This window comes from Aphelocoma coerulescens, chromosome 4A, assembly GCF_041296385.1.
Source record: "Aphelocoma coerulescens isolate FSJ_1873_10779 chromosome 4A, UR_Acoe_1.0, whole genome shotgun sequence".
Taxonomy (NCBI): Eukaryota; Metazoa; Chordata; class Aves; order Passeriformes; family Corvidae; genus Aphelocoma; species Aphelocoma coerulescens.
In genome coordinates, this window is record NC_091018.1 from 11,385,160 (window position 1) to 11,398,206 (window position 13,047).

At 41.2% G+C, this 13,047-nt stretch overlaps 1 protein-coding gene across 5 annotated transcripts in view; it reads left to right on the top strand.

The window, feature by feature from the left end:
- The window catches only part of GRIA3 (glutamate ionotropic receptor AMPA type subunit 3), a 147,088-nt gene that overhangs the window by 104,189 nt on the left and 29,852 nt on the right, over positions 1–13,047 (top strand). For 4 of the 5 annotated variants that reach the window (XM_069015327.1, XM_069015329.1, XM_069015330.1 and 1 more), the window contains exon 12: positions 6,320–6,518. In XM_069015327.1, the coding sequence (XP_068871428.1) occupies positions 6,320–6,518 (199 nt within the window). Of the gene's footprint in view, positions 1–6,319; positions 6,519–9,200; positions 9,594–13,047 lie in introns of those variants that run through there. The other variant, XM_069015328.1, reaches the window with a different exon arrangement.

Here is a 13,047-nt window from a genome sequence, read left to right on the forward strand (position 1 = left end):
GATGTACTGTGCTACTGTCCTCTATGTGTATTGTTATTTCAGTCCAGTCTAATCTGTTGTCCCTCTGTTCATGTCAGTATGGTTTAATAAGCATTGCCAGTTTCCATAAAGATTTTTCTTATTCATGAGGACAGTCTTTCTTGATAAGGCTGTAGTAAAGTATGATTGATATTAGTACTGATTTAACAGAGAGCACTGCTATTAGCTGTTGTAGAATTATATTTCTTTTTATAGAAGCTTTTTAAAAACCAATGAAAATAGTGAAGTTCCCTCTAATTGAACAATGGACAGAATTTTTTGTAATAACATCTGTCATATTTCTACATTTACACTGGTAAAATACTTTGGTGATCTGCTTGTGATAAGCAGTAAAATTATCTAGTTTCTTAGTGATGGAGCAATAATTTTATTTTGTATGACAATAATTTAATAACCAGTTTCCAGCTATTTTATTTATTAAAAACACAAACGGAATGTGATTTTCCATTTAACAAGGTTGCTATTCAGAGGAGGAGAGAGTTTTTTTTCCTAAGTGCTGACATTCAAAATGCACCTTGTTGATCTCCATGTTGCCTTTTTCAATACCTGAATCATTGAAAAGGTGCCAGGTTTTTCTGGTTCATATAGCATCAGGGTTCTTGAGTTGCCTCACTGAAGCAAGTGACAAAATTTCTATGAAGTTTCTTGAGAAGGATCATGATTTTGTCTGTTACAGGGCAATAATCTTCCTATAAGATTATTTGCGTCAGTTTCCCCAGTTCCTGTGTCTGGGTGTGCTGCCTCACTGTGTACTGACAGCTGTTGGCCTCCTCCCCATGTTTACACTCCCTGTTTCTGCTGTCTGCCTCAATCCTGCACTGACAGTTTGACCCACTGCTTGCTGTTAAAGGGGATGAGTAGTGATAGCATTTAAATTGCTGTTGACCATGTGTGTGCCCAATATAAAGGACCGGGAAATAAGCACTGGGACATCACATGGAAAGCTGCAGGCATCACACTATTTCCACTAGGTCTGGTTATTGACAGTTAAATAGAAGTGCATAGGATTTTTGAGAAGCTCTCATGTGACTCTTTGGCATGGTCAGCCTTATATAACAAGTGGAGCACACTCTGGTTTTTTTCAATATGACCACAATAAGTGCTTTGGAAATACCTAGAAAAAAAGGAAAGAGACAATCGTATATCTATTTATTTTATCTGTCCATCAGAAGCTATTAGCTCAGTATTAATATATGGCCCTCATTTGAAGGTGTTGTCCAGTTATTTTGTTGTCTTCCATGATAACATTCCAGGCAGTTAATGCATTGTTACAAAAAAAAAAAAAAAGAGACATTTAATACCTTGGTATTTAAATTCCAGAAACACTGCTCCTTTGACTGATATGTTGATTTAAGTTGATAAAAATGTCAAATTTCTTTCCCCTAGAAGGGACCGTTCCCAAGTATTCCATTCTTAATCCGTGTCTTTGTAAGGTTAAACCATTCACAGTACATTGACTATATGAATGTTTCATACTATTTTATTGCCACTAAAAGGGGCTTCATTCTTCCATTGTGAGTTTTGTCTGAATAAATTTCTTATATGAGAGCATACAGCACTTGTAGAGAGATGCCGACAAGCAGTCTGGAGAGATCACTTTTGTACTTGCTGATAAAGGCTCTTTCAGCTGCCTTTGTGTGGAACAGCTGTGACATCTAATGCCTAGTTAGATCTATCCTCGGTGAGTATGCTGTGTGGATATTCCAGAGGATATATCCCTATACTCTCCTCTCTGTATTTAATAGGAGTCGTCTAAACAGAATCAGAGAGCAGCCAAAGGCTGGGGGTTAGTGCATCCCTTGATGGAATCAACATTTATTTCAGCAGTTTTGTTCTGCTATCAAAGGCTGCTGTGTTTTCTGCATAGTGAGCTAAATTGAAAATTCACTTTTGAGGGATCAAAAGTAGATTATTAAACTTGCTTTTATGTAAGATGTGTACAGCAAATGGAATTAGAAAAAAACACAGTCAAATTTGTAATACTGTTCTGAGCAAAAGTATCTTTGAAATCTCTATGAGAGCATGTATTTTCATTTTGCTCTTTATTCATGTAGAACAAAGAGGCTAGATTAATTAATTGCTGATGGAAAAAGACAGGGGGGGTTATTAAAAGCTGTCTCAAGAGGTTGGTCATTGAGAGGGTGTATCTCTAGGTCCCTGTTTTTACAGCAGAAGACTCAAGAGACTCCTATTAAAGGCTATGGGAATGACTTTGTGGGACTTTCACACTAGCAATGAGAGGGTAACCTGACATTCCTGAAACTCCCACTGCCATTCCTGTGATGGAGCATCTCAAGCCAGTGCTTCAGATGCTGTTCCTGCCTGTTGTGTCTCCGAGGCCAAGGGCTGTCTGGGTGCGCGAGCAAAAGGCTGGGCCCAGAGCTTGGGGGTACCAGCTGAGGGGTGCTCAGGATAACAAGGGGCTCCACACTAGGAGAGGTGTTCAGGGTTATTTGTCAGCATAACAATTGTCTTATATCGATCCAAACAGCCCAGTTAAAAATGGAGTAGTGTGAGAACCTTATTATATATCTGTAATATAGGAAATCAAATATCTTTTATGGCCATGAGAAGAAACAAAATCCAAGCTATTTTGATAAATGAGGTTTTGTTTGAATGTATTATATGTATTATTCTCTTGGAAACTGACTGTGAATTTGAATGTTTAGTTTGTCTTTTTTTTCTCTCGTTACTAATTTGCTCTCATTTGACTCCATGCTTCCTTTTAAATTTCCTCTCAAGGTATGCACTCTTCCTGTTTTCTTGCTTTTGAGAACACCATCTGACTTTGGTTTGATAATGGAGTTATAATTCTGTTGTTCCAGATCTGTGTTGCTCGTCTCATTTGTTAGCGCTCTAATTCACTTTAAAATAATGTCATACAAAGTATCTATTTATTGAGGTGATTTGGAAAACTATGTTAAGCTAAAGCATTAATTGTTTGGTTTTAATTACATCATTGCACATGTGGACAGGTATGGCTTACATCAGAAAAAGTGGTGCTGGTGTTAAAGGCTGAGATTGAGTTTTTTATAATTATTATCTGAGTAATAGAAAAACATTTCTGTGGTTCACAGCATAAACCAAACAGGCACTCTCTGATTACCAGCCCAGTATACTAACCCTTTTTCTCCTGCATCCCTCTAGACCAGCCCCTGCAGTGGGTATAAGGAGTCTTCGTTTCAGCAGATGGACGGGGGGAACTGGGGTTCTTTGGTCAAGGAGGCTGCCAGGCCATGCTTGTCCATGTTCTTGTTCTTCAACTCTCTGTCTGTCTGTCTTTCCTTCAGTGTCAACTTTGTGGTTTATTTAATTTTTCTCTTGCCCCATCCTGTGACACCAAGTGACAGCTATGTCAGCCCAGACTGCTCCATAGTAGCTGCTGTTTAATCCTTCTTTCTGTGCTCAGTGGAAGACTCTGGGAGAAACAACTCTAGTGACATCCAGTTTTCTTTGAAGTGACCTCAACTCTTCTGAGAACAGCCCTGGTTCCCATCTAGCAAGACCCCTCTCTTGCATGTAGAACCCTTGGGGAAGTGCCTTTTTCATCAAGGGATCCCCTGGTGCCCATCTTCTCCTGCCTCTCAGGTGGACTTTGTCCTGTAGCTGTCTGACTTGGTTCATGCAGGTTGCCAGACCTCTGGGGCAAGGTATTTTTACCTTTCTGAGTGTGTAGGATGCTGTCTGAACCTGCAGCCTGGCACAAACCTTTTATTGTTGCAGCAATGGGAGCTTGAGCTTTCACTGGTTTGGAAAATGCTTGTCTTCTGCACATCTCCACCCTAGCAACCCATCTGTCCTACTAACAGAAGGGGCAGCTACCAATGCAAGTAAGACATATCCTATGGGAAACTATAAGGGAGATGAACACATACTATTTTATTCCCAATGCTTCCACTGAATTTATCAGAACACCCTGGCAAGTCCTTTTTTCATCTTCCTATTTCAAGACCTACCTTAAAGCAAGAGGGCCATGGGAACCTGGAAACTCCAGACAGCTTATCCTGCTGTAGGCAAGTAGATGTTTAATCTGCTGCACCTGCTAGCCAAACCCCTCCTCAGTCTGGCTCTGAAATTGTCCACATCACTGCAGGGAGAAGTTCAACTCCAGGTCTTCTCTGAAGATGGAAAGTATGTAGTAAAGAAAGGAGCAAAAGGAGGATGAATTTCACCTGACACAGGCATCTGAAAGCAGTAGACTGTTTTTGGTGAGGCATCTTGGTTCCCTCCAAAGTCATGAGACAGATGGACACCTTTAGATTTATCCCACACTACAGCAAGTGAGATAAATCTCTTTCTGAAGGTGTCAGTCTCTTCTCTTTTTTCTCTGCTGGCTCCAAAGGAAGCCTTATGTGATAAGTTCAGCAGGCACTGATTTGTAGTTGGATAAAATTGTGTCAGCCCACATAAGAGGGCTGTTAAGGAAGCTGGCTTCAGCCATCCGTAAATTCCCAAGATACATGATACCTACAAAGAATGTAGAATAAGGTAGAGAGATTCCTTAAGGCATTATTCTGTATTTATATTGCTGCAAATTCCCTTTGCAGCCTCACAGTAGCCTTGTGTTAGTGAGCACAGTGGCTACACAGCCCAAGCTAAAACTTGGAAGCCTTTTATCCTCTTGGGAGGACCTCAAGAAAGGCAAGGAGGCCTCTTCCACTTATAGGTGATCTGGTGGATGTGTGCCTACTCTTGAGGAACCAGCCTGCATCTGTCCTCTCAGTGGGAGCTGCTGCTTCTGCTCCTTGGGCAGAGCAGAGTGGAGAACTGTGGTGCTTCACCTTTCTCCACATTCCTCTCACATATTCCAGACTGAGCTCTCTGTTTTTATTGTGTTGGTGATTTTTTTCTTTGTTATATTCTTTAATGTTGGATGGGTATTTTTTTTTTCTTTCTTTTTTTTTTTTTCTTAATAATTTAATGGCATTTTTTTAATGGCTCAGGCTCTGGCCAAGACTGGGCAGTTTACCAGCAAACCCCCTTGTGTGGGGGGGGGTGGGGGCACGTCACAAGACTTCTGCTTTTTGCCTATCTCCATCTGTTGATAGGACAACTTGTACCCACTGTCTGGGGATGGCACTGAGGGGCTTGAAGGAAACAGATAAACAGGTAAGAGTGTTCTTGCTTTCTATTTCTTCACACAAACTGAGGACTACAGCACTCAGGTTCCACAGATGTGTCTGGGATTGATTCTTCCTCCATTGGTATCAGTAGAGTTAAGAGAAAACGTGAAATAGGTTTGTCTCAGCACTTGAAATGATTCTTGGTCAACCTGCTGTATTTGAAGAACAAGCAATGTACATGGCAATGAAATTCCCCACCCAGCTGAGTGATGTGTCACTGCCATCCTTCAGCCCAGATCAAATAATTTGAGGCTGATGTAAAGCATCAAGAACTCTTATTGATAGAATCCAGACCTTCTGACCATTAGGCTTTTTGTAATTACATGTTTGTAAATAGGCTTTTTCTTAAGTCCTTATGGAATCCCTTTAAAAAAGCAAAAACCAAAGACCACAACAAAAACTAAACACATTTTTTTTCTGTTTCCTTCTCTGTTGCTCTGGTGCTTATAAAGCAGGGATATGCTTGACATGGAACAGTGCAACATGCAAATTTTAATTAACATAAAACATAAACCAAACCAGCCTCTCTTCTCACTTCAATATGCAGATTCAGTTTGTAATTCCTGCTAGGTTGTGATGAGAGAAGGATACTGGGTCTTTTTTGGTGCATTCTTTTGCATGTTTACTCATATTCCTTTTTGCAGTTTACTGTATGTTACATTTTGGGAGTGGATGCAGTAAAAGGTGCATTTGTGTCCTCCAAGCTGAGCAAAGGGACATGATGCTGGCATATCCCAGCACGTCTAGCACAGGCAAAAGCTGGGCACACAGAGACAAGAAAAATCTTCTGGCAAAAGTCTTCTCCAACAAAGGATTTGTGGAAGTCATGAGAGCTTGAGGGGTGGTTGTGCCTTCTCTCAGAGGATATATTTCTAAATTTGGCCAAACCGGAACACTCTCCTCAAATGAATTATGTCTTAATTTACTGTTCTTGTTTTCACTGAAAGACTACAAAAAGACTTGCACTCGGTAAGACCAGGTGTGCACTGATTTTTCACTCCTGAGGAAGGTTATTGGGAGCTGGCTCACAGTCCACCTGTTCACAGATACCTGGAAGATTAGACAAAAGGGTTGTGCATTTGAATTTCTCTTCAGTGAAGAAAGAAAAAATCAAGGATTGTCTTCAAAGCAATTTAATGATGTGTGTTTTTCCATAGATCTCTCTCAGGGCGAATTGTCGGAGGAGTCTGGTGGTTCTTCACTCTCATCATTATCTCTTCCTACACTGCTAATCTTGCTGCCTTCCTTACGGTGGAAAGGATGGTTTCACCCATAGAGAGTGCAGAGGACTTGGCTAAACAAACTGAAATAGCCTATGGCACTTTGGATTCAGGCTCAACCAAAGAATTCTTTAGAGTAAGTCTGTTAAATCTCCTTCAAGTGCCTAATTTATGGGTTTCAGTTGTTTGGTTTTACCCAGCTGTAATAGCTGTCCTGGTGAAAGCTGCTTTGTGCAATCAGAACAGGCCTGAGTGCAGATTTTAATATCAAAAAGCATTTTATCAAAAATGGATGGTTTTGCTTAACCTGAAACATCTCAAGATGGAAAACCCAACCTCTGCTGTCACGGGAAGGGTTTTGTGACACCAGTTTCAGAGCCTCGGTCTGATGAGCAATAATGCAGTTGTTGGCACAATATTTAACAGAAAAAACTCTTGCAAGAAGTGATGCTCTTGACCTACTTGCTGTGCGTGCCCAGCTGGCAGCTGGTAATGCCATCCCGCGTCGGTGTTCTCTTGCCAGAATGAAGGGGGGATGGGAGGCCTGTGTTGCTGCTCATTCCTGGTGGAGCACTGATTGCTGCCATTGTTGTTGTGTCTTCACTGCTCACCAGCATCTGGCTGTGCCTGTATCTGACAGTCGGGTAAAAATTTTGTACCCCAGCACTCTGGTTGTTTTTCACCTTGGTTAGGGAGATGCAGGGTTTGCAACATTTGAGGGTAGGGGCAAGTGCATGCTTTTATTTAAGATCATCCTTTCTTTCTCCTCTTGCCAAGCCACAAGCTGAACTGCAGAGAGTTTGGTGAGAGGCATTAGGAATTCTAAATATGGCCTCAGACCACTTTTATGTCTCTGAAAACATCTTCCTGAAAAGCTCTTATTTCTAATCTTTCCAAGGGTGAACTGGAATGCTCAGGCTTTTAGGGAGCTCTTGGTTCTCTCTCAGCAGTGCCAATCAGATGCCATTCAAACCAACTTTTTTTTTTTGTGTAGAAGAGTGGTCAGTACTGCAGGATTAATAACTGCTTGTTACACATACTGGGCAGGTGCAAGCAGGAAGGGAGGAAGGAGACAAAAAAATCTTGCTGCTGTAGTCTGATGAAATACTGAGGGCCCCTTGGAGAAATAGGGCTCCTTGAATTTACTTAAAATTTCAATACATGACCACACACGCACATACATGTACATAGACATCTGAAGTAAACCTGAAAGGGAATGCAAAGGTATTTTATAAAGCTTTTGCCCTCTACTTGTAATGTCTTTATATTAAAAGAGATAATCAGTGTTCTTAATTAACTGTGGTAGCAGGTAGGTTACAACAGCTTCTGTTTGTGTTAAAATCCTGTGAGATAAACACTGACCTTATAAAGGCTGACATTAGTGTATAAAAATTTTTATTCTGTTTAATTATCAACCCAAGGCAGTACTATCTTTACAGCAAAAATGAGTTGAGTTAACCTGTCAAAAGAAGCAGCACAACTTGTTTAGAAATATTGGTGCTGTTTATAGCCACTATACTGATCTTTGGGGGAAAAATACCTTCTTTTAACTATCTTGTTATAATTCATATAGAAAGAGGGGATGTTCCTTCATTTCATTAATAGTTTGACACAACAAGGAAACCTCTTCTCACAGAAAGATCAAAGGAATGAGTGTTTCATGTGCAAGGATACAAAGTCTGGTAAATGTATGAATGCTTTGTTGTGCTGCTAATAGTCTTGAGCTGTGTCTCTCTGCTAGTGCTGGGAAAAGCAGGGTTGAAAATGAGCTGATCTGTCAGGAACTGCCAGCTCCATCAGGCCAGGACAGGAGTCAGCTGGGGATGGATGAGAGCAGAGCCCCAGCAGTGTGGAGCAAGGCTGGATGGGCCAGGTGGGAAGAAGAATGAGTCCTAAGTGGTACTTCATTCTCTTTGGCATTCTCAAGGCACACAACATAATTTCAGTTGTATTAACTTTTGCAGAGTAATTAATTTGAATAGAGTGATGCAGCCATGAAAGTGTTGTGATTAGAGTCTTCTTCAGTTGATTTGAAAAGGGCAAAAGTTTTGCCTTAGATTAAATGTGTATGTTCGCATAAATACTTCATTGTATAGTGTTAGTTACTTAATAAGGTGGTAAAGGTGGCTGAAACCTGAAATAACTTAGAGGACTCAAGCTTTCCAAGGTCCTGCAGCACAGATTGCACCTCTCTGTGTTTTAGGGGACTTGTTCTCCCTTGACAGCTCTTTTCACTCTGCTACTGGAGCATCAGTGAGAGTGACAGTGCTCTGAGTTGGAAAAAGCCATCAGTTCTCCTGAGTACAGGGTGATGCTCATGCCCTGTGTAAGGGGAATATCCTCCTCCACCCATTTTCCCCCAGCATTTAGCTAGTTTAAACAGCAGTTAGCTGAGTGGCTCACGATCATTTACTCAGTGAGAAAGGAGTAACTTGGCTCTATAGCTGGGCCATGGCTTCACACAGGAGGTTCAAGACAGTCTCTCCAAGATCCCATTAAGAAGTTTGTATGGGTATATCTCTTTCTAGAGTGGTAAGGCTAAAATGTTTCTCAAAGATACTAATCAGATACTGATCTTAATGGCTGCTGTTGGCCAATGGAAGGTGCCAGACTGACAGCAGAAAGGAACAATTGCCTCCTGATGCATCATAAAGGGATGACATGTAAGTGAGCTTCAGATCCCTGCCATCTTGTCTGCATGTGCTAGAAGGAGCTCCTTTAGAACCTCCAAGCTCCCTTCTGCCAACCCCATTTCTAGACAGGATCACTTTTGAAGGGCAATACCTGAAACTGGACTGATACCAGCCTCTCAATTCAGATGAACAGATGGTAATGACTTTGAGCCACTTCAGACCTGGGCAGACTCCAGCTCGTGACCTATTTTCCAGCCTTGGCGATTTCCCTGGACATCGCGGTGTCTCCTGGGCAGACGCTCTCCCAGCTCTGGAGGTTAAGCTGGATTCACCATTGCTGCTTGATGCTAGCACGGCGACTGCTGTTGGGCTGACGCTGCTCTCACCGTCCCAACACTGCTGTCACAGTGCCAACACTGCTCTCACAATTCCAACACTTCTCTCACAATTCCAGCCAGAGCTGGTATGTTGTAACAGTTTCACAGTAGACACTATTTACACTCCTCATTTGTTGGTGATTCTCTGCATAAGGGCATTTGTCCTCCCAGTATATCTAAGATTCAGAGGAACCTTCTGATATTCTCATGGTTGTTGTTTGTTTCTGCTCAGAAACATCTTACATTTTGCACTAATTAGCTTATAAAGGCATTTAAATGGCAATCAATAGATTACATCAATTCCCTTTTGGCTTTCAAAGGGCACTCATCCATATTGAAAAGGAAAAGAAAGAACCTCTCCTGAGATATTTATTAACACATGGTCTCAGATTAAGGACTCCAAAATGAAGTGTTCTCTTTCTTGAACACTGGTGAAGGCCTGTATGAAAAAGAAGTTTCAAATCCCTAAGCTATTACTTTTAACGGTGTATCTGTTAGAGTTAACATCTTCTAATACATTCAATTAAATTTCAGCATATCTGAGCAACTTATCAAATCAATATAATGCCATTTAATCCAAATTTAGCACTGAACCTAAGTATAATACCACACTCTAGTACATTTCACCTCCAATATGCATATATTCAAAAGGCATGACCTTTACAACCAATTAGTGATTCTTGTCTAAACTTGGCTGTATTTGAACTTCAGTAGAAGCAGAACATGTTTGTAGACATTTAGAAATATAAATTGCCCTTGAATTTATGGTGGTTTCTTTTAATGGATAGTCGAGATCTCTGTTACGAGGCTTCTGCAAAATAACTTGCCAAGTGTATGTTTGATCATTGGCAAACACAGCTGACCTGCTAGTACATTTCACTGAGAACTTGTGTAGTTAATCACTGTTAACTAAATTAAGGAGAAAAGAAGGTTTCAAAAGAATGTTATTTTATTGCAGAAATTTTTTTTTGTATATTTCTCAGCAAAAGTTTAAGGATGTCCCCAACCAAACAACCCAGCTACCCCGTGGCTCTCCCATGCCTCAGGTGGAATGATTTGCTGCCCTGAAGTCAGTTCCTGATTTTTTCTCCTGGAAATGTCATCAATCGTCAGGTCTGTTAGGAATTTCAGTAGAAAGGCCAAAGATCCTTTGGGCATGATGGTTATTCCAGCTCTTACAGTTGATTCATCAGTTTCCTGAAGAAGGGATTTTTTGCAAACCAGGTTTAGATATGAGGCCTTTCTGGACTTTGTCTATACATAAAATACATATAAACCCACAGCTTTTAAGACACAGAAAGTCATGCTAAGGATGGCCTTTAAGATGTTCCCCATTTTGGTCTCTTGGTTTCATCAGATCAGATTAGTTCAGCAGAAGCAGATAGAAAAGCACTGGCAAGAGGCTTTGCATTTCTGGTTGCCCATACTGAGGACATGCAAACAGCTACCAGAAAAAGCTGTAAGTGGGAAGGGGACTGGTGAGGTATCTCTTGAAAAGAAACTTAAGTACCAAGTTGCTTAGCTGGTAAAACTAAAGGTGATATAGAAAACAATTTGTTCAAAAACAAAGAAAAAACACCAGGCAGATTAGCACCAAAGCAGAAAATGAACATTTATCGGAAAAAAAACAGTGAAAGAACAGATGAACTCCAGATTCTTTTGAAATTTAAAGAAAACATTACTTTAACCCATCAAAAAGATTTTGAAATACCTTTGGCTAAAAGCACAAGGGGTAACTCAGGCCTCCCCTCCTGTTCAGTAGAGCCTTGTGTTGGCCTGTGTGAGGAGGGGCTGTGGTGGCACCAGTGGGTCCCTCCTGGCTCAAAAGAGCCAAGTGCCACTTGTCACTCCCAGCTGGCAGCTTGCAGAGAGGATTCCCCATTCAGGTGCCTCTGACTGTGGCAGATGAGGCCAGTGCCAGTCAGGCAGCCAAGGAGGACCTCCGACCCAGAGCCTCAGGAGAGAGTGAGGAATTTATGATTGTAATGCATTCAGAAGCACCAGTGTGTTACACCCCATTATAAGTTAAAGAGCTCATTGCTTTCCTCTGATGATAAGCTTGTGTAAAGACGAGAGGGAAATAAATTCTACCAGCAAGCAGTTTAGGTAAGGAGAAGCCTTGGGTTATACACCCATAGCTGCTGTACGGTTTTTATGTATTCCGAGCAATCAAACGATATTGAGATCATCATTAGAGCCTATTAGAAACACCATTGTGAACTCTGTGCAGACAGCGCTAAGGGTTTCATCTGTAGTTAAACTCTTTGATTTTTAATTTCAAAATTTATTTTGCTAGTGAAGATGAAGGACTTTTTTCTAGCACAGCAGTCATACAAATGCTTTGCTTTTGCCTTTGGATAAAATTATGATTAGCAGTTTGGAGCCTTCTGTGTTCTTGACATCAAGCAAAACAACACAGTCATCATAACAAATTCCTGACAAAAATATTGAAGTGTGATTGTATTTATGGGCTTTAAAGAATAGAACATCACAGAAAAGTGATAGTTTCAAAGATTTGTATAGATCTGAGATACGCAAAGTGGCAGTGGTTAATCATAAAAAGTACTGTAGTTTAACTGTTTTTCAACACAGAAGCTCTGAAAATTTTATTCACCCATATATTTTCTCTCTCTTCCCTGTTTGATATAGGTGGGAGCATGTACAAATACTAAAAGGTGAAGGTATGTGTGCAGAGAGATCAGAGCCTCTCCATTACATGGATGATAGATGGTCTGCTTGTGGGGTTCGTTTAATCTCTTGAACCTCCTTTCTGCCACATGGCCAACAGGCAGTTTTAAAGGCAACAGGAAATCAAATGTGACATAATTGCAAAAGAAATGGTTTCCCATGAAGTGATCTAATGTCTTTAGGCCTATAGATTGGAGAGGAAAATGTATCCTTACAGGAACTAAAATTAACAGCTCATCCATCATGCACTCCTTGGAAAGGAAACATTTGAATGGTGCTGGGCTTAAGGTGGCTGAACCATTTTACTAATTTCAGCAAGCAAGCCAGGATTTAGCAGAGCTTTCAGTCAACACTTAATAACAAATATTTGAATAAATCTCTCCATGATCTTCAATAACAGATGGCATTTGTCTATCAGCTCTTGTGTTTGTGGTTTAGGCTTTCCAGCTCACCTCTGTCTCCATACCACCCAGCAGTCACCCTCTGTAAGAGCAGGGCTGTGGGTCCTGGGGGCCAGGTAGTGAGAGGGGCTGCAGCCCATGAGAAGGTGGACACAGAGGGGCTGCAGCCCGTGGGAAGGTGGACACAGAGGGGCTGCAGCCCATGAGAAGCTGGACACAGAGGGGCTGCAGCCCGTGGGAAGGTGGACACAGAGGGGCTGTAGCCCATGGGAAGCCGAGCACAGCAGCTCTCAGTGGGTTAACGCCGTAACTGTGTCTGTACCACAGAGGCAAAGCAGAGAGTGCCTGGGGGGAAAATCACTTGCTGTTTGAATGCTCTACTTTTTGGAGAGCAGCTCTATGATAATGATAATGACATTGCTCAAGACAGCGAGGACCCTGGTTTTTCAAGTCTCTCCTACTTTATGTAATGCTGCTGTGTCACATTAGTACATGCTTATTAGGGATTCATTTAAAATACATGGGTGCTGATAAATTACAGCACTGCTACTGTTACTTTTGCATAA